This window comes from Motacilla alba, chromosome 17, assembly GCF_015832195.1.
Source record: "Motacilla alba alba isolate MOTALB_02 chromosome 17, Motacilla_alba_V1.0_pri, whole genome shotgun sequence".
Lineage (NCBI taxonomy): Eukaryota > Metazoa > Chordata > Aves > Passeriformes > Motacillidae > Motacilla > Motacilla alba.
In genome coordinates, this window is record NC_052032.1 from 2,392,168 (window position 1) to 2,415,775 (window position 23,608).

The window sequence follows — 23,608 nt, forward strand, 5'->3', positions numbered from 1 at the left end:
TCAGTTCAAAGTGACTTCTGGTAAAACAATAATCCAAGGGAAATACAATTTTTGCTCATCTTTACCAAGCAGAGCTCCTTATGATTATATTTGCTGCTTCACTGCTCAATAGTTTAAAGTGGGATGTTTTCTCTCTTTACTCAGTCAAATAAGTGGCTGTGATCAGAAATCCACAAAAAAGTGAATTATGGAACGAGGGACTATTTTTTCATCTCCTTAAAATAGGAGGGCAAGAGGGATCTGGCTTTTGCATGTTTTGTTTTGGAAAGAACCCTCTCTAGATTAGCTCATTGGGGCAAGAATCCTCTTTTCCCCAAAGGAAAGAAAAAAAAATGGGGTGAGGGGTAGGAAAAATCCTAGAAAACAAATTAAAATCAGAACCTGCCTCCAGCAGTTCTTTGATCCACTTGTGCAGACACATTTAACGAGAATTTGGAAAACCAGCAGGTTCCTAAGGCATCTTCCTGCTGGTGAAAGGTCCACCTCCCCAATTGACTCGCTGCCCTTGATCCATCTTCCAAACAATCTTCTGGTGCCGTTTCTCCTTGGCAAAGCTGTCCAGTTACACCCTGTACAAACACTGGAAGCCTCCAGGTTGGAAAACATCCTCATTCTTCCAAGGATGTTTGAATCTTCACTGGACAATGCCTTTCTTTGTCCCTTGCCAGTGTCTTGGCTTAAGTTCAATTCCCTGTCGAAACTGAGCTGACCAAGACTTTCAACCAACCTCATTCCTTTTCAAAATGAAAATCTGGCACCATCCCCCTCTCCCTGAGTCTTGAGGGGGAGAAAATCAGCCTTGCTCTAAGCAAATCAGCCCTCCAAGGACAGCGTGACAGGGCCTCTTCCTTTTCTCTCATTGACCCAGTAGCAGAGGGGAGGGCTCTTGTGGAGAGGGGTTTTCTCATTCTTGCTGCATGTGGAGTGATCTGCACTGACGAATGTTTCTTTTGGAAGGTTTTCTGGTGGCCGATTTGCTGCTTAGATCGTGAAGCTGGTAATTTTAATTTCTTTTTTGCGGGCTGTGGTTTCGGATCGCGGTCATTTCTGAAGGACACAAAACCTTTACTTTCCACAGGACAACTTCATCAACCTCAGCTTCCTGCGGCTCTTCCGGGCAGCCAGGCTCATCAAGCTCCTCCGCCAGGGCTACACCATCCGCATCCTGCTCTGGACATTCGTGCAGTCCTTCAAGGTGAGCCTTGGCAATGTGGGGAGAGATTTGGGGAGAGGGTCGTGCTTGGTGCATGTGGAGCATCTTCCAGTGAGGATCCAAGAACTTCCCTGGTCTTGGAATGGCCTCTCTGCACATCTACAGAGCGATTACAGGAATTCAGAATTCAGGAATTCTTCAGAAAAGAGGATTGGTGAGCACTGCCCAGCCACAGGAATATTAATTTTGCAGAAAGTCTAAATGGTTAGCTCCAAGAATATTAATTGTTAATTCAACTGGTTAGCATAATAAGGGATATTAATTCTGCTAAAAGTGAACTGGCTCACACTGACCACTCCTAGGAATATTAATTCTGCTAAAAGTGAGCTGGTGAGTACTGCCCAACCCCAGGAATATTCATTTTCTACAGAAAAGAGAACAGGTTAGCACTGACCATCCCCTGAAGGCTGCATTTTGGAGGACAAGGCTGAAGGGCTGCTTGCTCATGCAGATTCCAGCAAGTGCTCAGCACTCAAGTTACCCTTGAGACTACCCCAAAATCTCTCTGGCAAAGTCTGGATGCTCAGGAATTCACGTAAAGAAGCAGTGGCCTGACTGATGAGTACCTTGTTCTTCACCTGCAGTGAGTGTAAGGTTACATTACCTGCCCCAGGATTTGGGTGTGGCAGGATCTGGCAGAGGTGAAACCCAGCCCCTTGAGCTTTGGTGACACAAACTGTGAAGCTGTAGAGCCACAGGCCTGGGTTTGATGATGTGGAGGATTAAAATAATGAGGTTTTGGTGTGAAGTTGAGGCAGTTGCTTTGCCTGGTTTCCTTTACCTCTGCCCTTCCTCCCAGCAATCCTCAGGTGTTTTCTAGATCTAAACAAAAGCCCACATGCCCCAAAGCTGGCTATTTTTACAGCTCTCAGCTGGTTTGCAGCCCATTTTTCATTGTTTGATGCTTTAGCTCTGGTCCTGGGGCTTGCTCAGGTTCTGCAGAGCAGGGAGGAGAACAAAGAATGTGGAACCAGGATTTGTGGCAGTGACACTGGGCTCTGACACACCAGCACTCATGGGCTGGGAGCTGTAGGTGCAGAGCCCCAGCTCTCCTGTGGGGCCTGCAGGTGTGAGGTGTTCCCAGTCAGGGGAGAGTGCATGGACTTTGGGAGAGTGGGCTCAGCCTTTTCCAGCACAATCCTGACCCTTCCCAGAGCCTGTGTCCAGAGTTTGGCCCTGACGTGGAGCCAGGACATCCATGTGCTTCATGAGGAGCTGTTTGTCTGTCTGTCCCCCCAGCTTGGAGCTCTCAGGCCGTGTTTCTCCTGCAGAGGTGTCCAGCAGAGGTATCCATCAGTCCTTTTTCCCCAGGTTTCCTCCAGGTTTTGTCCCAGAGGTGCCTCAGGCCCAGCGATGGCGGCCAGGCCAGGGATGGGATTGTCCCGCTCTGCTCTGGGCTGGGGCAGCCTCACCTCCAGTGCCGGGGGAGTTTTGGGCACTTCAGTAAGAAAAAGCTGTGAGAGAGTGTCCAAAGGAGGGACACGGGGATGGGGAAGGGTCTGGAGGGGCCCGTGAGGAGCAGCTGAGGGCTCTGGGATTGTCCAGCTGGAGCAGAGTGAGGGCAGAGCTCCCCGGGGCTGCAGCTCCTCCCGAGGGGCAGCTCCCATCTCTGCTCTGGGACAGGGACAGGAGCCAGGGAACGGCTGGGGCTGGGCCAGGGCAGCTCAGGCTGAGCTCAGGGCAAGGTTCTTCCCCCAGAGGGTGCTGGCACTGCCCAGGCTCCCCAGGGAATGGGCACGGCCCCGAGGCTGCCAGAGCTCCAGGAGCCTTTGGCCAGCGCTGCCAGGGATGCCCAGGGTGGGGTTGGTGGGGGGTCTGGGCAGGGACAGGGGTTGCACTCGATGATCCTTGGGTATCTTTTCCAGCTCAGGATATTTCATGATTCTGCATTTCCTGCTCCCTTGGCCTGCAGAACTCCTTTCCCAGGCACCACAGGGGCTGGCCCAAGGGCAAGACTTCTCAGGTTTTGAGCTATTACTAATTAAGAGGAATTATTTACCTATTCATTTAGCCCAAGGGGAAAATAGCTGTCACTCTCAGCCTGGGTGACGTAATTACATTGCAGCGTTCACTGATTTCTTGCTAAAACTCAGAATCTTTTTGTCATCCTGGGATCCCAACTGGGCCTGTTTCAGAGCAGGAACTCATTTCTGGGATGGAGATTTATTTTTTTTGCTCAGACTGAATTTCCAGCAAGGTCATTAACAATTAATGTTCATACAATTATGCACACAAAGTGCCAGTGCCTGCTGGTAGCTCCAGTGTTCACTGCTGAGCCTCAGATTGTGTTTTCCCCGCTTGCTGCTTCCAAAAATACAGAGAGAGCGCTTGGAAAGCCCTGACTGTTGTGTGATCAATAAATACCTGGCTCCAGGGGTTTGTCTCCTGAGGGCTGCCACAATTCTTCATATCCTATTCCCAGTTCCTACACCTGAAGGACTGTCTTGGTTTGAAAAGACAGGTGTCTGCTAAGGAAGGCAGGAGCATCCCCTGAAATGGAAAATGTAAACCCCCTCCTTCTGAATTGTTATAATTTGGAAATTAAGGGGCTCTCAGGCAAAGATATGGGAGCAGGAATAACAGTTCTTTACTAGGGAAGAAAATTAAAAAAAAAAAACAAACAAATGCAGTAATACAAAACAACACTGCCAGAGTCAGAAGAGGAGCTGACCCCCTGTGGGTCAGGGGGGTGGCAGCAGTGCCATTCCATGGTGGCTCAGCCCTCCTGCAGTGCCAGCTGTGGTTCTGCTGGAGCAGGGATCCTGGACAAGGCTGGAGTTTTCCTCTGAAGCTCCAGGGCTGCTGGAGATGGGCCTGCTCTCCCTCTGGGAATGCTCTGCTCCTCTGGGAATGCAGGGAGAAGAAAGCTGCTCCTCTGGGAATGCAGGGGGCAGAGGCTGCTGTGCTGTTCCAGGCTCAGATTGTATCCAGGTAGGAATGCTTGGCTCCTGCCCTGGGCGCAGCATCTCCCCATGGGATGATGGAATTTGATCAGCCATGCAGGGACACTCAGTGGCCATGGACAGCAGAGATCTCCTGGAGGGAGGATTGGCTGTGGCAGAGATAAAGAAACCTGCCCCATGGACAGCAGAGAACTGCCCCAGCTCTGACAGATGGTGATAGAACACACACCCCCATTTCCAACCTAAGACAAGGACAAATGCCACAAAACTCAGTCCTGCCAGGGAATTCAATGTTTGCAGTTGCTGTCATTAATCCCACTTTTTCCTTTCCCACAGGCCTTGCCTTATGTGTGTCTCCTCATTGCAATGCTCTTCTTCATCTATGCCATTATTGGCATGCAGGTAAAATATTTCATTCTTTCATTCTGACCACAAGCAGCCTGGGTTTGTTCAGGGTGCAGATGGCTGTTGCCTCCACAGCATGAGCAGCACTGATTTGGAGTGAGGCAAAATCTCTTCTTGTCTGGTGTCAGGTAAATTAGAAATGAAAAAAGAGGCCTCTTTTCCTACTTTAATTGTCAGTTTTTATGCTGAAGTGTCCCCAGTGAGCTGGACAGGCCAGCTGTGGGCATGAGCCTGGATCACATTTCAGCACTGGACATCCGTGAATCCCACAGGAAAAGACCCTTCCTCTGGCTATGGCACGTCAAGAGGCTGAGAGGAGGCACTGCACCTTCCTGAGAAGAAATAATAAATTTTTCTTGGCCTGGGATGGAGCTGAACTACTGGAAAGGACCTTTGTGAATACAAAGCACATTAATCTTGTGTTTGATCTCCACAACACATTTTTATCTCCTTTTTCAGCACAGAAATTATTCCAGCTTTTGAGATCCCTTAAACGAGGACAAATTCTTTCCCTGCCTTATTTTCCAACTCCACTTGATGTGCCTGGCTGAATCCCTTCTGTTTTCCTGGCAGGTATTTGGGAACATTGCCTTAGATGATGAAACATCCATTAATCGGCACAACAACTTCCGGACCTTCCTCCAAGCCCTGATGCTCCTGTTCAGGTAAGGAGAGGATGAAACACCCTCTGGTTTGTGTGTGAACTGCAAAAACATCTTTGTGCAGGTGCCAGTTGAGCTGCTCAGACTTGGGCATCCTTTAAAATAGGGATTTGTGTAAATTATCCATTCCTGCTTCTCCCTCCTCAGCAGATGGGATTCAGCCCCTCCACAAAGTGTCACCTAGAGCTGTGACCCCCCCATGGCAACTCAGGCAGAAGCTGAATATAGATCAGAACCCCACTGGTTTAACTGATTGATGGGTTTCCTGTCCTGAAACTTGGTTAGTTTTTATTTTTTTAAGTGAGAATTGCTTTAATTGGCAATTTTTGCATAACCAGAAGTCAACAGCTCCTACACCAACCCCACCTCTGCTTCAGAATTCAGGTGTTTCCCTCTGGGTCCATCCTGCCTGGAAATGAAGCATTTTCAAGTAAAAAACCAATCAATTAAAGAACAGATTTTCATTTTAAGACCTGGCAAAACAGGCCCTGCTCCAGCTCGGGGCAGTCTGGGGGAGATGTTCCTCATCCAGCTGTGGAGACCCCCCAGTGAACACCATTCCCTTCCAGCCCTGCCAAGGCTCAGCTCCAAGGATTCTGTGGTGCTTGGTACTGGATGCTTTGCCTGGGCGTTTCTGTGAAGCCAGACAGAAATGGAACTACCCCTCTCTAGCTCAGAATAATCACTGGGCTCAGAACTCTGAATTTTTATAAAACTGGGTCATTATTCAGCCTCATGGTCCCTCACCAGCCCCACAGCAGTGGGAGTGAGGAACAGAGGCAGCAAGATTGGGATGGGAGATGATTTTTGCACAATTCCCCACAAAGGGGATGGGCATCTAGCACCCAGGCACCGGAGGGGGAATCTGCTGTAATTCAGAGTAGCCTGGAAGTTATTCCAGGTTAGATGGAACACTGAGTTTCCCCAAAGTTTGTGTGCTGGCTGTGGGAATAAAAGGTAAAATTCCTTTTTTCCCCTCAATGTTGAGGGAAAAAAAGGAATTTTGGGAGGCAAAAACTGAGGGAAGCAAGAATTCAGAATAAGTGCATGTGGAGAATCCCTGACTTCCAAACCAAGGGTGCACTCACAGGGACTGCTTTATTTTGAGGACCAGCTCTCTGAGACTCCAAAGCTTTTCCTTTTGGCTCTTTTCTCTCAATAGTAGAAGTTCGAGAGGGAGGAGGGAATGGGTGAAGAACACCCAGGAGACTGTGATGAAAAAGGGACCCAAGTCCAACCAGCCTATGCTGGAATTTATCTGCCTGATAAAGGAAATAAGAGATTCCAGTGGAAAAGGCTGGTTTCATTTCCCAGCCTCTGCACTGGCTTTAGAGCCAGCACTAGGTTCAAAAGGCAACAAGCTAAACTCTGTTTACTCAGATTTGTTTAAATCAATCTGGTTTTATTCTCCACAGAAGCAATAAAGCTTTTAGCCTACCTGAGCCTGTCTGGTTTCTTTTACCCCCCTGTAGCAGAGGGAAATTTTTTTTCTCCTTTCTTTTTCACGAGTAGTTCCAACTCCTGGTGTAAATACGGTCTCTGCTCCTGGGCACAACCTTCCACCTCATTAATTTGGTTAATTGGGTGCAGTATAATTGCAGGGTGGCTGTCATGGGGAGGGGTGGATAAACTCAGCCTCTGCTCTGGTGTTGCAGGAGCGCTACGGGGGAAGCCTGGCATGAGATCATGTTGTCCTGCTTGAGCAACAGAGCCTGTGACCCCCTCTCTGGCCTCACCAAAAAGGAATGTGGCAGTGATTTTGCTTATTTCTACTTCGTGTCATTCATTTTCCTCTGCTCCTTCCTGGTAAGTCAGTCCTGACCCCCCAAAGTGGGGATGCTGCTGTGGATCCCCCAAACCCTCCCCAGCCCTGTGCCCCTCCTCATCCCTAATTGTAATTTAGACACCACCAAGCCAGCTTTGCTAAACCCATTTATCATCCTGCTGATAAAATGCCCAAAGAGATCATTTAGTCATTAAAGGGAAAGGGTTTATCTTTCTTCTCACAGGGGGTCTAACATTTGGAATTAAGCATTAATCGGGTTTGTCTTGATTGATACCATCCCTTTGAAGAAGGGCAGTGGGGAGGGCAGGGGGACAATGTCTGAGTTCAGCAGCCTTTCCTGGGAGCATCACACTCATTTCACAGAACCCCAGGAGCTGCTGAGATGGGATCTGGGCTGGATCGTGCTGGAGGCAGCACCAGTGATGGGGACGTGGAAAAATGGGCAGGAGAGGAGGAGGCAGCAGTGGCATTCCCAGGGACCCAGGGTTCTGTTGGAGAGTTTCTCCCTGGAGTGAGGCTGCTCCTTGTAGAAACATCCAGTTATGGGAATCATGCCTGCTTCCTTTCCAGGTTTTAATTTTTAAAATTCTCTTCTCCTTCCCATTCCCCTTCCTCTTTACCTTCCATTCTTCTTCCCTTCCCATTTCTCCTTTCCCTTTTTTCTCCCTTCTCTCTTCTCCTTTCCCTTTTTTCTCCCTTCTCTCTTCTCCTTTCTCCCTTTCCTTTTCTGTTCCACTCCCTTTCTCCTTTCTCCTTTCCTCCTCCTCCTTTCCCTCCTCCTTTCCCCCTTCCTTTCCCCTTTCCCTTTTTCTCCCTTCCCTCCTCTCCTTTCTCCCTTCCCTTCTCTGCTCCCCTCTCTCTTCTTTCCCATTTTCTCCTTCTCCCTTCTCCTTTCCCTTCTCCTTTCTCCTCTCCCTTCTCTGTTCCCCTTCCCCTTCTCCCTTCCCTTCTCCCTTCCCTTTCCCCTTTCCCTCTCCCTCTCCTGCCCTCCCGGCCCCGTCCCCGCTGTCCCCCGCAGATGCTGAACCTGTTCGTGGCAGTGATCATGGACAATTTCGAGTACCTGACCCGGGACTCCTCCATCCTCGGCCCGCACCACCTGGACGAGTTCGTCCGGGTGTGGGCTGAGTACGACCCCGCAGCCTGGTACGTGCTGGGACACCGGGAGGGGACAGAGGGACACCGGGCTGGGACAGGGGGACAGCAGGATGGGGACAGAGGGGACACTGCAGCTGTAGTGCTGCACCTCAGAGCCCGTTTTACCGGGAACAGCTCCGGGATTGGAGGCAACACCGCTGTTAAATGCTGCAACTCCCTGAGCGCTGGAGAGGAACAAACCTGGTGTCACTGCAAGGGCGTTTCCTTCACGCACACCCAAGCCCTGAAAGCAAAGCGCAGCCAAAAATGACCCGAGCAACAGCCTCGGTGCCACCGAGCCTGCCTAAATGGCCCTGGAGAAAAGCTATTTAGCACTTCCAAAAGGAGCTTTTGGTTCCTGCATCTCATCCGGAGACGCAAATCTGCAAATCTCTGGCTGTTGGCAGCACTTGAGGGAGTGGGAGAGGTTCACACCTCATTTGTGCGGCGTTTTTTTAGTTGAGATCCACCTTGGTGGTTTCTCAAATGCTGTGCAGACACCTCAAGCTGCGTCTGAGTCAGGTCCTGCAGGCTCTGCTTCCATCCTCCCACCCGCTCCCAGAGGGAATGATGTGATGCTCCTCTGCCTTAGGGTGGTTTCCTGAAAAAATGGGATTTTTTCAAGCAGCCTTTCCTCATTAAACACAACATTTTTCTCCTGGAAGCCTCCTTGTAATGACATCAAACTCTGGGTGGGAATTTTGGCCTTTTGAGTAATATTTAGCTCTGGAGTTGCAGTTCAGGTTATAAGATGTGCAAAATGATCAGGATAAAATGAAATGGGCCAAAGTTTGGAAGTGTTTAATTCTTATACTTAATTCTCTGATAAAATATTCCTGATTTATGAGTGGGTTAAGGGAGGGGGGTGGTTTTCTCACACTGGACAATATTTATTTTGAGGGTTTATTTTTAAATTGTATTTCTTCCAAGACACAGGGGACCTGGACACTGGGCTTGAGCAGTGGAGCAGCAGCACAGACCCCAAATTAAGGAATTTTTTTTTTTAATTGAGGGAATGGCCCTGCCCAATGACCACTTCTAGAGCAGGACTGATTTAATAAATTGCTTTTCTGTATTGCTGCACCATTGGTGCAGCCCTGGTGATGGGGTTGTTCTCATTTCTGGATGCTCTGTGCCAGGTCCCAAAAATCCCTTGATATTCTATTTGGGAATTTGCCTGTTGGGAGACTCTTCATTAATTTAAAGCTCTGCTAATTTTGAATCCCTTTTTTCCTCCCTGTGAGTTCCTGTGCCATGAATCTCCTCTGGATTTGTGATGCCTCCAGCTCTTCCAATCTTTCCTTTCTTTTTTTGTTTCCCTTCAGCAGAGACAGAGGCAGGGAGTGTTTGGATAATCAACATCTCAAACTCCCTGCTAGGATGCAATTAAACTGCTTTAAAATCTCACTTCAAATAATTTAGCTTAACTTTAAATGGAAACTTGCTCCAAAAACCTGCCTTTCTGTGAACTGTGGGGGATTTGAACTGCTCTAAGCCACCCCTACTACCAACCTGAATATTTACTCCACACTTACTACCAGCTTGTAATCTCCAGGCAGATTTTCATCCCCACAAGCTTTTTGACACAGCGAATCCTTTGTGGGGATTTAGCAGGCATAAATAGCTTTTCTTTTTCCCTTTTTCCAATCCAATCCTGTCTCTTCCCATTAGAAAATCTCAATGAGGCTGAAAACTCAGGAGTGCCTGGTTGCTCCTTAGAAAAACAGCCTTGGCTCTACATCCGTGGGAGGAGGAACACACCTGCAAGGGGGAAAATGGAATCAATGTGGATTTTTAATGTTTATATACAGGAACTTTCCACCCAGAATAGGCAGCAGCAGTGAGTTTACAGGAAGACTTCTCACTCTATTAACTCTGAGTCACTCAGGGGCCAAACTTTCCGCTCCCAGAGCTGCTAATGCAGAAAATGTCACATACTAAGATGCTAATTCTGGTTTTTTTTGGTTTGTTTTTTTTTTTTTTTTTTTCCCTCTAACCCCGTTCCCTTTTCACTCCAGTGGGAAGTCATTGGGTGTGAATAGTTCCACTGAAATCACATTTTCAGAAGTGGGACTAAAATCTCCACAAATCTGAAAACCTTTCACACTTTAAGCCAGAACTGAGCTTTCAATAATTTTGATTTAAGAACTTTTCTGATCTTAGAGGTCTTTTTCAACCCAACTGATTTTATGATTTGATTATTCCATGATTTGAGCTGAATGTGGTCACTAGCTGATCACTTCTCCCAAAGTCTCTTCCTTGATAGTCCCAAGGAAAATGGAATTACAGTGTTTATCCACTTTCCTTAGCTTGAGACCCCCAATGAAAAATACTCCACAATTGTTACATTTTTATTATATAGATAATATTGTAAACACAATCCAATGTGTATTTTACCCCTATTTCTGACATCACCTTTGGTTTTGTTACAAAATCCAACCCCCTGACAACTTTCCTGGGGAAAAACATTGAAATTGAAGTAAAAAAGGCAGTTAGGAGCTGTTATTCCAGCTGTGCCACCTTCCCTAGGGGTGAGTATGGGAAAACTGCTGGATTTAGGGGTGACAAAAAGCCCTGAGCTCATAAAAAAGAGGGACTGAGAGAAATGGGGAGCAGAGGGTGGTTTGGTGGGAGTTAATTTAGAAAGGAGGCAAAACAGGATTTAGGGATGAACTGGGAAAGAAAACATAATTGGATTTCTGGGAGCTTTCATTTGTTGAACATATAGAAAGTGAGGTCTTCATCTGTTTTATTCCTCTCCCAGTGCACACCCTGTGGAGATGCTGGTGATGTTGCTCTGGCCATCCCATTGCCATCAGCTGTCCCCAGAGCACTCAGGAGCTGCAGGTGTTCCCAAGGGAGCTCTGGGATCTCTGGGATTACAGGATCTGAGGACAATCAGATTTAAAGAAAAGGTTGTGGCTGCTCCATCCCTGGGAGCATCCAAGGCCAGGCTGGAGGGGCTTGGAGCAGCCTGGGACAGTGGAAGGTCTCCCTGCCCATGGCAGGGGGTGGCATGGGATGGGATTTAAGGTCCCTTCCAACCCAAACCAATCTGGAATTCTCTGAACTTGGAAAAGGATCCCTGTTTGTCCTGATTTTGTGCCATGACCTCCCAATGCAAAGCATTTGTTGGTTTTCCAGCCTTCCACAGACTCTTGGAGAGCTCAGGGAAGTGTTCAGCCATATTTTCCTCACCCTGACTTTCCACAATCCTACTAAAATTGTAAGGAAAGCGTAAACTTGGTGCCTCAGTTAAACCCAAACCTTTTTAGACCCGCATTTAGGCCCGGAGCCAAGACTTTGTATGGTTCATTTGCTCTTATATTCATACTTTGGACTTGATTGGGGAAGGCTTTGAATAGATCTTAATTCTTCACATCCCAAAAAACAGCAACATTGAAGGAGTTCTCCGAAAACATTCCAGCCTTAAGAATGCACCGAAATAAATACAGGGAGGCCAAATGTCTTAGTTTGAAAAGACAGGTATCTGCTAAGGAAGGCAGGAGCCTCCCCTGAAATGGAAAATGTAAACCCCCTCCCTCTGAATTGTTATAATTTTGAAATTAAGGGGCTCTCAGGCAAAGATTTGGGAGCAGGAATAACAGTTCTTTACTAGAAAAATTGAAATTACAAATGCAATAGTATAAACAACAAAGCACTGCCAGAGTCAGAAGAGGAGCTGACCTGCTGTGTGTCAGGGTGGTGGCAGCAGTGCCATTCCATGGTGGCTCAGCCCTCCTGCAGTGCCAGCTGTGGTTCTGCTGGAGCAGGGATCCTGCACAAGGCTGGAGTTTTCCTCTGAAGCTCCAGGGCTGCTGGAGATGGGCCTGCTCTCCCTCTGGGAATGCAGGGAGAAGAAAGCTGCTCCTCTGGGAATGCAGGGGGCAGAGGCTGCTGTGCTGTTCCAGGCTCAGATTGTATCCAGGTAGGAATGCTTGGCTCCTGCCCTGGGCGCAGCATCTCCCCATGGGATGGTGGAATTTGATCAGCCATGCAGGGACACTCAGTGGCCATGGACAGCAGAGATCTCCTGGAGGGAGGATTGGCTGTGGCAGAGAGAAAGAAAACTGCCCCATGGACAGCAGAGAACTGCCCCAGCTCTGACAGACAGGAATAATAAAAACAGAATACACACCCCCATTTCCAACCTGAGACACCAAAGCATCCCAGTTTTCTTCAGAGGTAATTTTGAAGTTCAACTGTTTTTGCCTATGAGTTGGTTATACAGAAAAGATTGAGAACTATAATCCTGCTGTTTAATTAGCTGGAATTATTGTGGGGAGTTCATGAGACTGACCATAAAGCTTCCAGGAGGTGTCTGATTTCTCCTCCTAGTATTGAAAGCTGGATTTTCCCAGTGCCAATGCCCAGCAGGCTCTGGAGGTGACACTTTCTGCTCTCCCAGCAAATTCCTCATTGCCCAGGAATGGCCCTGCTGGGGTTATGTAGGAGGTGGCAGTGGCAGGGAGAGGTTCCCAAGGTTTTAAAGCAGCTAATTGGAATCCTGGCAATAATCCACTGAAGAGCTGTAACAAAATCTCAGGAATAATCCATTAAAGAGGCTCTCTGGCCTGCAGGCTGCATGTGTTGGGCAGCAGAATCTGGAGGCTGATGCTCAGGACAGGGAATTAAAACATGAGTGGGAAAGGAAACCAAATGTTTGGGAAGCCTTCCACACAGCACTGAAGGTTTCCCAGAGGAAAATCCAAGGATATAAGGTTGAGTGAGCAGTTGGAAGTTCCCTCTGTGTGTTTAAGTGCCTCCTTCCTTCCCAGACTAACCTTTCTTTTCAGCGTGTTTTGCCCTTCCAACTTGTCCTGTTCGCCTGTGGAAAAGCTGATTCTTCCCTGTTTCCCCGTTGAAAAGCTGGTTCTTCCCTGTTTGCCTGTGGAAAAGCTGATTCCTGTTGGATTTTGCTGTGATAACCTCTGGTGTTTCCTTTCCAGTTGCCGCATTCATTATAAGGATATGTACAATTTGTTACGTGTAATTGCTCCACCCCTGGGCTTAGGAAAGAAGTGCCCTCATAGGGTGGCCTACAAGGTTTGGAATTTCAGAGATCCCTCCAGCATCTCTAGTCCTGGTTCTGTTTCTTTTTTTCCCCTCTTCCCTCCCCCGAGTGCAAATGCAACCAGTAGAGAAAAGAAACTGTAACGTAACCAATCCCTTGCCTGAAAAAAGGAATGATTGACTGACTGCCTCCTTTTTCCTCCATGCATCCCTTCCCTGTCTCCTCCCACACCCCAGCTGGCTGGGGACAGGCAGTTTTATGGGACAGGGAACCCTCCAGCTTCCATCCTGCCAGCTCCAGGTGGGAAGTCCTGGGGAAAATTATCCCAGCACTTCAATATGTTCCAGAGAAATGGCATCTCAAGGTTTCCAGGGAGCAGCAAGTTTGGTTTGGATTTATAGCATTGTTGAGTTATCAACTTCCTGAGCTGGGAAACCATAGGATCTGGGCAGAGATCAGGGGTGAGGGATGAGCTTTCCATGGTGCCACAGCCAGAGATGGCCTGGGGGGTTAAATGATGTCTCTAAGCTCTGGTGGACACCCAGGGAAAGTTCCTGCTCATGGCACAGGGAGAGTTCACTGTGCTTGGGAGCCCAGGTGGGGAATTTGGGACAGATCTTGCTGAGAAATCAACACAGGATGGTCATCAGTGGGGACCCAGTTCCAGGCAGGGAATTTCTTGGGAAAAAGAGGATGAAGGAGAAGGCTGGAAGCAGCCAGCCCAGAGCTTCCTTTTCCTCTCCACTACAGCCCAGGTGTTTCCCACACCTGACTGAGGGTTAAGAGCTCAGAAGCTCTGCAGAGGGAGAGGAGCCCCCACATCCCAGCCCAGGAGCAGCAAGGAACCAGAGGACATTGGCTCCAGTTCCCATTTTGTGTCTCTCAGCAGCCTCCAAATCAGCTCTGGGCTGGGAAAGCTGGGTGGGATTTTCTCTGCAGCAGTTACCAGGGACAGGAATAGATGTTTTGGGCTGGGTGAGTTCTCTCCTCCTCCTCCCCCTCCTCCATCAAAGCTTTACATAGGAACTGAGATCTATGTCAGGGCTCTGGGCTGGTGGGAAGGTTGCTGCTCAGAAAGGGAGGTTTAAATGGGTGCTTAGGTTTTCTTTGTTGGTGTAGAGATGATGACATTATCCTGCTTTTCCAGGGGTTAGACTTTAATTAATAACATCCCTGGGTCTCCTCAGATGCCAGGCAGCAGAGATTTGCACGTTGTATAAGCAGTTGGGAAAACAAAAGGAGATTGTCACAGTTCCGCTCCCAGTTCCAACAGGCACAAAAAAGTGAAGCAGGAATTTCTTGCTGTTTTGCACCCCCTGTTTTTCAGGCCAGGACTCATCCACTACCACCACCAAGCGCTGAAGGGAGATGCCCTCAGCAGTGGGCTGTTCTGAGGAACTTTTCCCAAACCTCTGCAATTCCCAGTTGAGGTTGGCTTGGTGAAAAACAAGCCCCATCAAAAGTGAGGAAGGAGCAGGTTCTCCTCCCACCTCCTGCCAGGGCTGGGCTCTGCTTTTGCTGGAGCAGGAATGTGCAGAATCCCAGCCTCAGCTGGGAGTGGGAGCAGACCCAGTGCATCCCTCAGCAATTCCCCCACGACTGACTTCTCCTTTGTCCGATCACCCAAACCCAAAGTGCTGCTTCCTGGAAGGAAAGCTGGGCTGTGTTCCCCCATCCCTGTCCCATAACTCTGCCCCCCAGCTCTCCCTGGCATGGTGCCCTGGCTGGTCTGGGGGGTGATGGGGGAGCCTTCATCCCCCACCCCACCAAGAGCCAGCCAAACCCAGCCCTGCCACCCCTTCTCCCCCGGAGGACATCAAGCATTCCCCAGGGGCATCAGTCATTCCCCAGGGGACATCAATCATTCCCAGGGCCACGGGCCACCCCTGCAGGAGGAGGAGACGTTGGGCGCCAAAACAGCAATGGAAGCGGAGCCTCCTTTCTCCTGCCCCACCTTTTGAGTTTGGTTTTGTTTCCTGAAGAAATCTGATTAACCAGATCTCTGTTCTCTTGTCTGCTTTCCCTTCTCTCTCTCCTCTTCATTTGCTCCATTGTGTTGCCTTTTCCCTGACCCCTCCCCGTTTTCCCCGCCTCAATCCGATGGGATCTCTGTGTCCTGGTGCTTTTGCCTCCATCCCTGTGGTGCCAGCGGGCGCATCAGTTACACAGACATGTATGAGATGCTGAGACACATGTCCCCACCTCTAGGCCTTGGGAAGAAATGCCCAGCTCGTGTTGCCTATAAGGTAGAAAACCTCCCCAGGAACTCTGCCCAACCACCAGCTTTCTGTGCCGTGGCTGAAGTGGGGTTTCTGTGGCATTGGTGTTGTTCTTCTGGACTTTTCTGGTGCTTTCTCTGCTTTCCAAGCAAGATTTTGGATCTTCTGATTTTCTTCTCTTTAATTTTTATATATTTATATATATCATTTTCTGGGTAACTTTTTTTCTGGTCTTTGAAACTCTGGCACATCAGTTTGTCTTTCTAAGTATGTCTCTGCTCTCTATCAGTGTTTCTCTCTCTTTTCTCTCATTCTCCTCCCATTTAGGTTAATTTGGGGAGGGACCATGCTCAAGAGCAAATTACCCCCCATTAGATCCCCATTTTTCTTCCTGGGGCTCTTTGTCTCTCTAACCCTTCAGCAGAATGTTGTTTTTTCCTCCTCTTAATTAGACTGGAGTAATTAGAGTAGGCAGTGCTGTAGGAGTGAGCAAGCAATTAAACAGAGACAACACCAGAAGGGCTCCTTAAACACCCTCGTGGAAGAAATGACTTTGACAGAAAACATTTAGGACAGGGAGATGGAAAAATCACTCCAGCTTATTGCTGATTTGGCAAAAGTTTTTAATTGAGCCACCAGAATGAATTCTATCCCAAAAGCTGCTGCCTGGCTGGAAATTCAGATGGAAATGGAGCAGACCCAGTTAAGGCCAGGCTGGCCTCTCAAAAACTCTCAGGGTGCTTGAAGACTTCAATTTCCAGGGTGATTCCTTGGAAGTTTCACTACTGAACCTCACAGTTTAGAGGGAGAGGTTGCTCAGAACCATTTATCACTGGTGTGGTTGAGGATCCACCAAACCCAACAGGATTTTTTGGCTGCTGGTGTCACTCCAGCCACCCCCAAATCCCAAAACTCAGTCCAGTGGATCCACACCACAACAGCCCCTCCCGTTCTGAGGGATTTTTCACTGAGACCAAATAAACCCAAGATTTTTGTGACGAGGCCCGAGCTAGACCCAAACCTGGGTCCAATTTATTCAGGCAAGAAGTTCAGATAAATCTTCCTACAAGATCCTTCCTCAGCGTGCCAGGATTTAAAATAAAAGGAAAATGAAACATAGCCTTAAATCTCTCCAGTGAGGTGGCTTTGCTTTATTTGATTTTTTTTCTGGCCACCATAACTGAGCTTGAGGAACCCAACTAGATCCAAATTCCAGATCTCAGCCATTTTAGACACCAATTATCCACAGAAATCCAAGGGTTTGCCACCTGTGAGTTTCCATTGGTTTAGGAGAGCTGTGTCCTGCTGAAAGGAGGTGTTTGCATGCAGGTGGGCAACCAGATCTGCTCTGGGGCTGTACCAGAAGGAAAAAACTCTTTATTTTTCCTCCTAACTCTTGTAGAATTCAAAAAGGAAGAAAACAAAAGAGATAAAGAGATCAGGCATTAAAAATAAGATTTTAGGCTGGTTTTCATAGCAGGCTTTGTGCCCACAGGCATTTCTTCAGCCTGAGAATTTCCTGATATCGCCTTTAATTTGTCTCTCCCTGCAGAACAGACCCACAGAACCTGGGTACATAGGAATGGCTTCTTTTTATAACCCAGACTCCTGATTTTTTAAAGACATCATTAATTTTCCCCCATCTCAGAAGAAACTTCTGAATTGTGTCTATGTGTCACAAGCACAGGCAGAGATGGGTTCAGACAGCTCCAGTCTGGGTGAACACTGGATTTCTCTGAGTTTGGATATGATCACATTCATTTCCCCCTTATCAAAGAGCCCTGAACTACAAAATATGGATTTAAGACAAGATCAGGATTTCCCCCATGGATTAAAGCTGCACTTTGGGCTGATCTCTCACCCACTTATTGCTGATAAAGTTACCCCTCATGGGTTAGGACTGGTTTTTGCTCTTTCCCTCCTCCCTCCATGCAGCACGTCCATGGGTTGGTGCTGGACACCTTCCCCCCTGACTGTGGTGAGATGTGGCACCCCCTGCCCTGCTCCTGCCAGGTGTCCCCCGTGGTGTCACTCACGTGACATCCACTCCCAGGTGGATCAGAGACTCGGGAGGACACTGAAATCCCCCTGGGCACTGACCCCTCCCCAGAGCCTGCAGAGGGACATCAACCCCCTGCTCCTGCAGGTGTAGCTCAGTCAGTGCCAACAGCAGCCAGGGCTTTGTCTCTGCCTTATTTTAGCCCTCTCCCTCTGGTTTTTAAAACTCCTGACTGTTCTGTCCAGCAAAAGCTCTTTTGCCCCACGTATCCCCCCTTTTTTCTTTCCATGTCTACTTTCCCCAGTCCTTGTCAGAGGTTCTGTGTGTTTTCCCCGTGTCTTTGTTGCCTTCTCAGTATGTCCACACTGGTTTTTGTTTGGATTTTCCCTTCTTTGCAGCCTCCTTGGCTGCTGTCCTTCCTTTCTGCTGTTTTCTGGTTCCCCTCTCTCAACTGTTCTCCTCGGTCAGCCTGACCAGCCTCTGCAGTTCCGTGTGCGTGGCTGTGCTGCTTCCCGAGGTGCATGGGATCCTCGGGCACCAGGGAGCTCCATCCTGCACTGGGCTGGGGGAGGAGGCTGGAAAACCCAAATTCCTGTGGTCACTTCTGGGCCACCCACAGCGAGAAGGGCATTGAGGGGCTGGAGCGTGTCCAGGGAAGGGGCTGGAGCCCCAGGAGGGGCTGAGGGAGCTGGAAAGGGGCTCAGCCTGGAGAAGAGGAGGCTCAGGGGGGGGCTTGTGGCTCTGCACAGCTCCTGACAGGAGGGGACAGCCGGGGGATCAGGCTCTGCTCCAGGGAACAGGGACAAGAGGAGAGGGAACGGCCTCAGGCTGGGCCAGGGGAGCTCAGGGTGGGAAGCAGGATTTTTTTCTTCACAAAGAGTTTTCATGAAGAGTTTTCATGCCCTGGAAGAGGCTGCCCAGGGCAGTGGTGGAATCACCACTGCTGGAGGGATTTAAACCCGTACAGATGTGGATGTGGCACTTGGGGATATGGGTCAGTAGTGGCTGGATCAATGTTTGGACTCAATCTTGATAGCCTTCTCCATCCTAAATGATTCTGTGAGTCCATGAATTTTAGTCTTTGCTATCCCATCAGATGAAAAGGGAGAAGGAAACCTCTTTGCCTTCACTCTGCTGTCTTAGGATTTGCTCACTGTCCCTGCCCATGGCAGAGGGTGGAACTGGATGAGCTTTGAGGTCCCTTCCAACCCAAACCATCCTGGGATTCCGTGATTCCTGTGATGATCCGAGAGGGATGAAAGCCATGGAGAGCCTCTCCAAATCCAGCAGAATTAAACCAGCTAGAATCATTCCAACTAGGTCGGGGTGAATTATTCATAGCAAATAATTTATTCACCAAACTCGACCTCATTTCCCACAGCAGCGCTCTACTGTCCCAAATTTATTCCTGTCTGGGGATCATTCCCAGAGCCGTTCCTGTCCCAGAGGCTGATGGGGTGCTCTTAATAATTCAAATCTGTCGGGGTGCCAGTAGTTTTCCAGGCACTGTGTGCTCCTCTTCCTGCTACCTCTGGATTAATGTGCCAGGCAAGAGGATTTAGGGTGTCGTAACTTTTTCTGGGTCAGGCTGGAATCCAGCAAGACACCTTTGATTCCAGGATGAATTTTCCCCCTATTCCTCCAACCCTTTCCTTGCCTTTTGGGCCATCGTCCAAGCACTTCCCGAGCAAAGCTGAAAGGGAATTTCTACCTGTCACAGAGATTCGGTTCCTCGTTAGCGCTGCCTTTGTTAATTGCCAATTAAAGGGCGCCGGGGCCGCCTCCTGACCGCGCCCGGCCCCGCGCACGGAGCGCTGCCGCCGGAGCCCGCCCGCAATCAGCCCCTCGTTATCAGCACTGCGTTAATTACGGGGCTCCGGAGACAGCGGCGCGGCTCTGCCTCTGGGGCCCTCTCCTGCAGAAGCAATAACGAGCTCCAAATCCGCCTAATTAAACCCGGGAGGGATCCCCAAAGCGGAGCGGGGACTCCACCTGCCGCCGGCCGCGCCTCCTCCCCGCCCCTGCAGCGGAGCCGGGCCCCAGGGGCGCTGGGAATGCCTTTCCGGGCAGCTCAGGGCGCCTGGGAAGCATTCCCACGGTTTTTTTTTGTCCTGTTCCCCATCATTAATTCACCCGAGCGCCCCTGGATCATCGCAGGAATCACGGAATCCCGGGATGGTTTGGATCGGAAGGGACCTCAAAGCTCATCCAGTTCCATCCTCTGCCATGGGCAGGGACAGTGAGCAAATCCTAAGACAGCAGAGTGAAGGCAAAGAGGTCTTCTTCCCCCTTTTCAACTGATGGGATAGCAAAGACTAAAATTCATGGACTCACAGAATCATTTGGGATGGAGAAGACCTCCAAGATCATCGAGTCCAAACATGGATCCAGCCCCTGGGTTGTGGCTGGTGATTCCCAAGTGATGCACGTTCTTCATCAGTGCAGGGAAGGAGCAGCAGGCTCAAAAAATTTCCTTGTAGGCTCCAGAAAGATGGAAAATTATCCAAATTAGATTTTTTTTTTCTCCTCGTTGTTTTGGTTCAGTTATTTTTGTTTTTGTTGGGATTTTTTTTGGTTCATTGTTGTTTTTTCCTTTTCTCCCCCTTTTCCTTTTTTTTTCTCCCCCTTTTCCTTTTTTTTTCTCCCCCTTTTCCTTTTTTTTCTCCCCCTTTTCCTTTTTTTTCTCCCCCTTTTCCTTTTTTTTTTCCTCCCCCTTTTCCTTTTTCTTCTCCCCCTTTTCCTTTTTCTTCTCCCCCTTTTCCTTTTTTCTCCTTCATTCCCTTTCCCTCTCAGATTTTTTCATCCTGTTTCCAACTATGAGCTACAGCTCTGACACAGCCTTGAAGTACAACTTCAAGCAGAAGAAACAGAAAAAAATGGGAGGAAAGTTTTTTTGTTTTTTTTTTTTTTTAATTGAGTAAATCTAAACAACTTTTTCAATTTTTTTTTTTTTTTTACCTATGTTCTTGTCCCTAAGTTTTTGAGAAAACTTGAGTTTTTCTCTTCTAGCCTGGTGCAGAATGAAAATCAAAAGTTCTTGATTGAATTTTTCAATGAGAAATTTTGGGTCAAGCACAATATTTTGAGTTTGAAAAATGTTATCAATTTCAATTGGATTCCTTTTAAATGGATCCTGTAGAAATGGAGAGGAATGAAATACAGATAAAATTAGAAAATAGCCTGGAAAGGCTTGAAATTTCGCACTCTGCACAAAGAGATATTTTTATGCATAAGGTTATTTTGTAATATTGAAAGGAAAAAAGTTAATATAACTTTCGTTTGCAGTTTCAGCCTTTTGGCTGCATTTCTGGCCTTGGGAAAACACACCAGACAATGTTCAAGGATCAAATCCTTCCTGGCTGTGCCAGTGCCTGGCTGATTCCTGGCTCCCCTGGGGATTTGGGACATTGATTTGGGATGTGGGGTGAGCAATGTCTCACCCAACCCTCCCAGCTGTGGTGGCAAAGCTGTTTTGGATCCAAGATGAATCAGTTCTTTTCTTCCAGCTGCTCCACCCTCAGCAGGAGCTCTCAGACATGCCAGATACTCATTTAAAGAACAGGTTTTCCCAAGCCAGGGGCTTCCAAGACAGGAATTTTCCCTGCTTTTGGGAGGATCTCAGGTGGCTTTAGCTGAGGCTTGTTGGCTTTGGCTGATGCAGGTTCTGAGGCATTTCTCTCTTATTTGATGGCTTTTTTTTGGCCAAGAAATGGGCAGCTGGAAGGTGCAACCTGCAGCTCACCTTGGCAGGGCAAGAACCCCTCAAGTGCTGTCCAAAGAGAGGTGAATCCCAGTTTGCCACCCCGAGGGGACACAGGGACTCATCCCATCACAGCTGCCCATCCCTGGTGGAGGAGCACCTCAACCCCCCCTTCCTGCTCCCTGCTGGGCTCTCAGATTGGGAGTTGCAGTGGCCTGGAGGTGTCTGAGTTCCCTGTCTGACCAGTGTGGATACTGAGATGGAGAAAATGGCAGCGCCGAGGGAAATGCAGGGAGGAGGGCACGGAGGTGGGGTAGGGAGAGCCTCTTCCAGGTGCCTGTTTGCAGCAAAATGTGGGTTTTGCTCAGACAGACTTCCAAAAGTGGGAATCCCCTTGGGAAATCTTCCCCTAAATCCTCTGTCCCTGGCTGAAATTGAGGAGGAGAGCACTGCTCAGTACAGCTGTGGGTGGCCTGTGTTGTGCATCTGTGTCCTTTGGGAATTCACCTGGAAAGTCAGCTGGGGAGACCTGAGATGTGCCAGTCCCCAAGTGGTTTTTGCTGGTGGTTTTTGTGAGGATAGAGCTCTCCTGTGGGGAATTGTTCCTCATTTGCCTGTTCTCCACGTGCATGCACCTTCTTTCTCTCTGCATCCCTTCCCTCTCTCCCACCCCAGTGGGATTCTGGGACGCTGTGATTGCTAACTGTGGCCTCTCATTGATGGTTTTTTGTAACTTTTTGTGTGCTGAGGGCAGAATTGGAATTAAATCCCATTTCATGTGACAGGAATGAACAGAAAAAGCCCCGTGGTGTTGCCAGCACTTGGTACTGTCACCGACTGAGAGGCTGGACTTTGATTTCCCTGTCTCTGGGGCTGGGCAGACACAGAATAACCTCTGGGCATGCTGGGAGGGAGGGCACAGCGGTTTGTCCCAGACTTCAGGTGACAGGGACGTTGTTACAGTGGTCTCTTGTCTCTGCAGAATGCAGTGAGAGCTGAAAATGTGTAAATAGGTGAACAAGGAGAGATTTCAGTTCCTCTGAGCAGATTTTACACTGGACCAGCACTTTCTGCCCTTGGTCTGCTCATGGCAACACCAGCAAGTGTCCCACAGGGGGGGAATTGTCTCCAGAAGGTGCCAGGGTTGGGGTCTGTCCTCCCCTGAGGGCATGGAAGTGTCCAGGGCCAGGCTGGACAGAGCTTGGAGCAACCTGGGATAGGAAGGTGTCCCTGCCCATGGCAGAGGGTGGGATGAGATGATCTTTAAGGTCTTTTCCAACTCAAACCAGTCTGGGATTCCAGGGCAGCTCAGTCTGTACATCTGGGAATTTGGAAGTGGAAGTTGGAAGATTCTCAAAGCAGGAAGGTTATCCCAGAGATGGAAAACCTGGCCAAGTCTTCATGTCCCAGCAAGAGCTTGGTTTGGGGAAAACACAGGAGCAGCAATCGGGGCTCCCACTGAGCCCTGAGGCTCCAGCAGCTCCCTGCTCTCACCTGCACCACGTTCCCTTCCCCAGCAGCAAAATGCCCATCAGCTGAGGAGTTTCTGCTGCAGATTTATCCCAGGACAGCAAAGAGGCTGCAGCAAAATCTGCATCTCTGAAAACAGTGCCAGGCTTGTGCCCACTGCTGCAGTGCCCAGAGCCACAGGGGGAGTGCAGCTGGCATCTCTACCAGCCTGTAGGGGCTGTTGCCAAACAAAGAGGAGACTTCTGGGCAGACGGAGGGATGTAAATCAGAGACAGCTTTTAGATAAGGATGAAATTCTCTCCCCAGCAAAGGGCCCAGGCCAAGCTCCCACTGTTTTTGAGGCTGTGCTCAGGCAGATCAACACCCAGGGACTTCCTTGGGCTGCAAATCCCTCTGGAGAACAGAAACCCCGAAGTTTGTCTGATACAGATCCAGAAGGGGATGTTTTCCAGCAGCTCCTGAAAGCTGAGGAATCATCAGGCTGCTGAAGGAGGAGAATTCCATCCTTTAAATGTGTGCTGAGGTTACCAGCAAGGCTTGGAGCACGGAGCTGTTCTGCTGCCAGCGGGTCAAAGCTTTCCAAAGCAATTTCAGGTGCTTCCTGCTCAGGAGAATGATGGGTTTGCCCTGCCAGAGGTGGCTGGTGATGAAGGAGTCGCTCCCAGCTCTGAAGATATTGGAGAATACTGATCCTGAGGGATGGCTCCATGTTTGGCTTGGAAGAAAGGCTGGGAATTATAGTCCTGGCCATGTTAATCCAGCCTCTCCTCTCTGGGAAGGTGTGGATGGACTGTGCAGCTCAGTGACTGGAAGGAGATAGGAGCCAGAATCCAGGTGTCCCCAGCAGGAAGGACATTGTCACCTTTACCTGTCACCAACCATTCCACAGCTTGAGCCACATTCCAGGGCTCAGCAGCTGTTCCCAAGTGTGCCTCAGGCTGGGACCAAAACACACCATCCCAGCCCCCTCCAGGGACAGCACAGCTGCTGCACAAAGCCCCACAGTGTCATTGTCACTGGAAGTGCCTTCCTCACGTCCTGCTCCCAGCAAGGCCACCTGGACAGCTGGAAGAGGCAGGGCCACACTCAGGATGGAGCTG

At 49.1% G+C, this 23,608-nt stretch overlaps 1 protein-coding gene across 29 annotated transcripts in view; it reads left to right on the forward strand.

Annotated features, from left to right (window-relative positions):
- CACNA1B (calcium voltage-gated channel subunit alpha1 B) overlaps positions 1-23,608 on the forward strand; it is a 299,842-nt gene that overhangs the window by 252,699 nt on the left and 23,535 nt on the right. For 18 of the 29 annotated variants that reach the window (XM_038156187.1, XM_038156204.1, XM_038156189.1 and 15 more), the window contains 6 exons: positions 1,079-1,195; positions 4,453-4,518; positions 5,095-5,186; positions 6,839-6,989; positions 7,988-8,115; positions 15,270-15,366. In XM_038156187.1, coding sequence (XP_038012115.1) covers positions 1,079-1,195; positions 4,453-4,518; positions 5,095-5,186; positions 6,839-6,989; positions 7,988-8,115; positions 15,270-15,366 — 651 coding nt within the window. Of the gene's footprint in view, positions 1-1,078; positions 1,196-4,452; positions 4,519-5,094; positions 5,187-6,838; positions 6,990-7,987; positions 8,116-13,055; positions 13,153-15,269; positions 15,367-23,608 lie in introns of all 29 variants that reach the window. The other 11 variants (XM_038156186.1, XM_038156214.1, XM_038156198.1 and 8 more) reach the window with 2 other exon arrangements.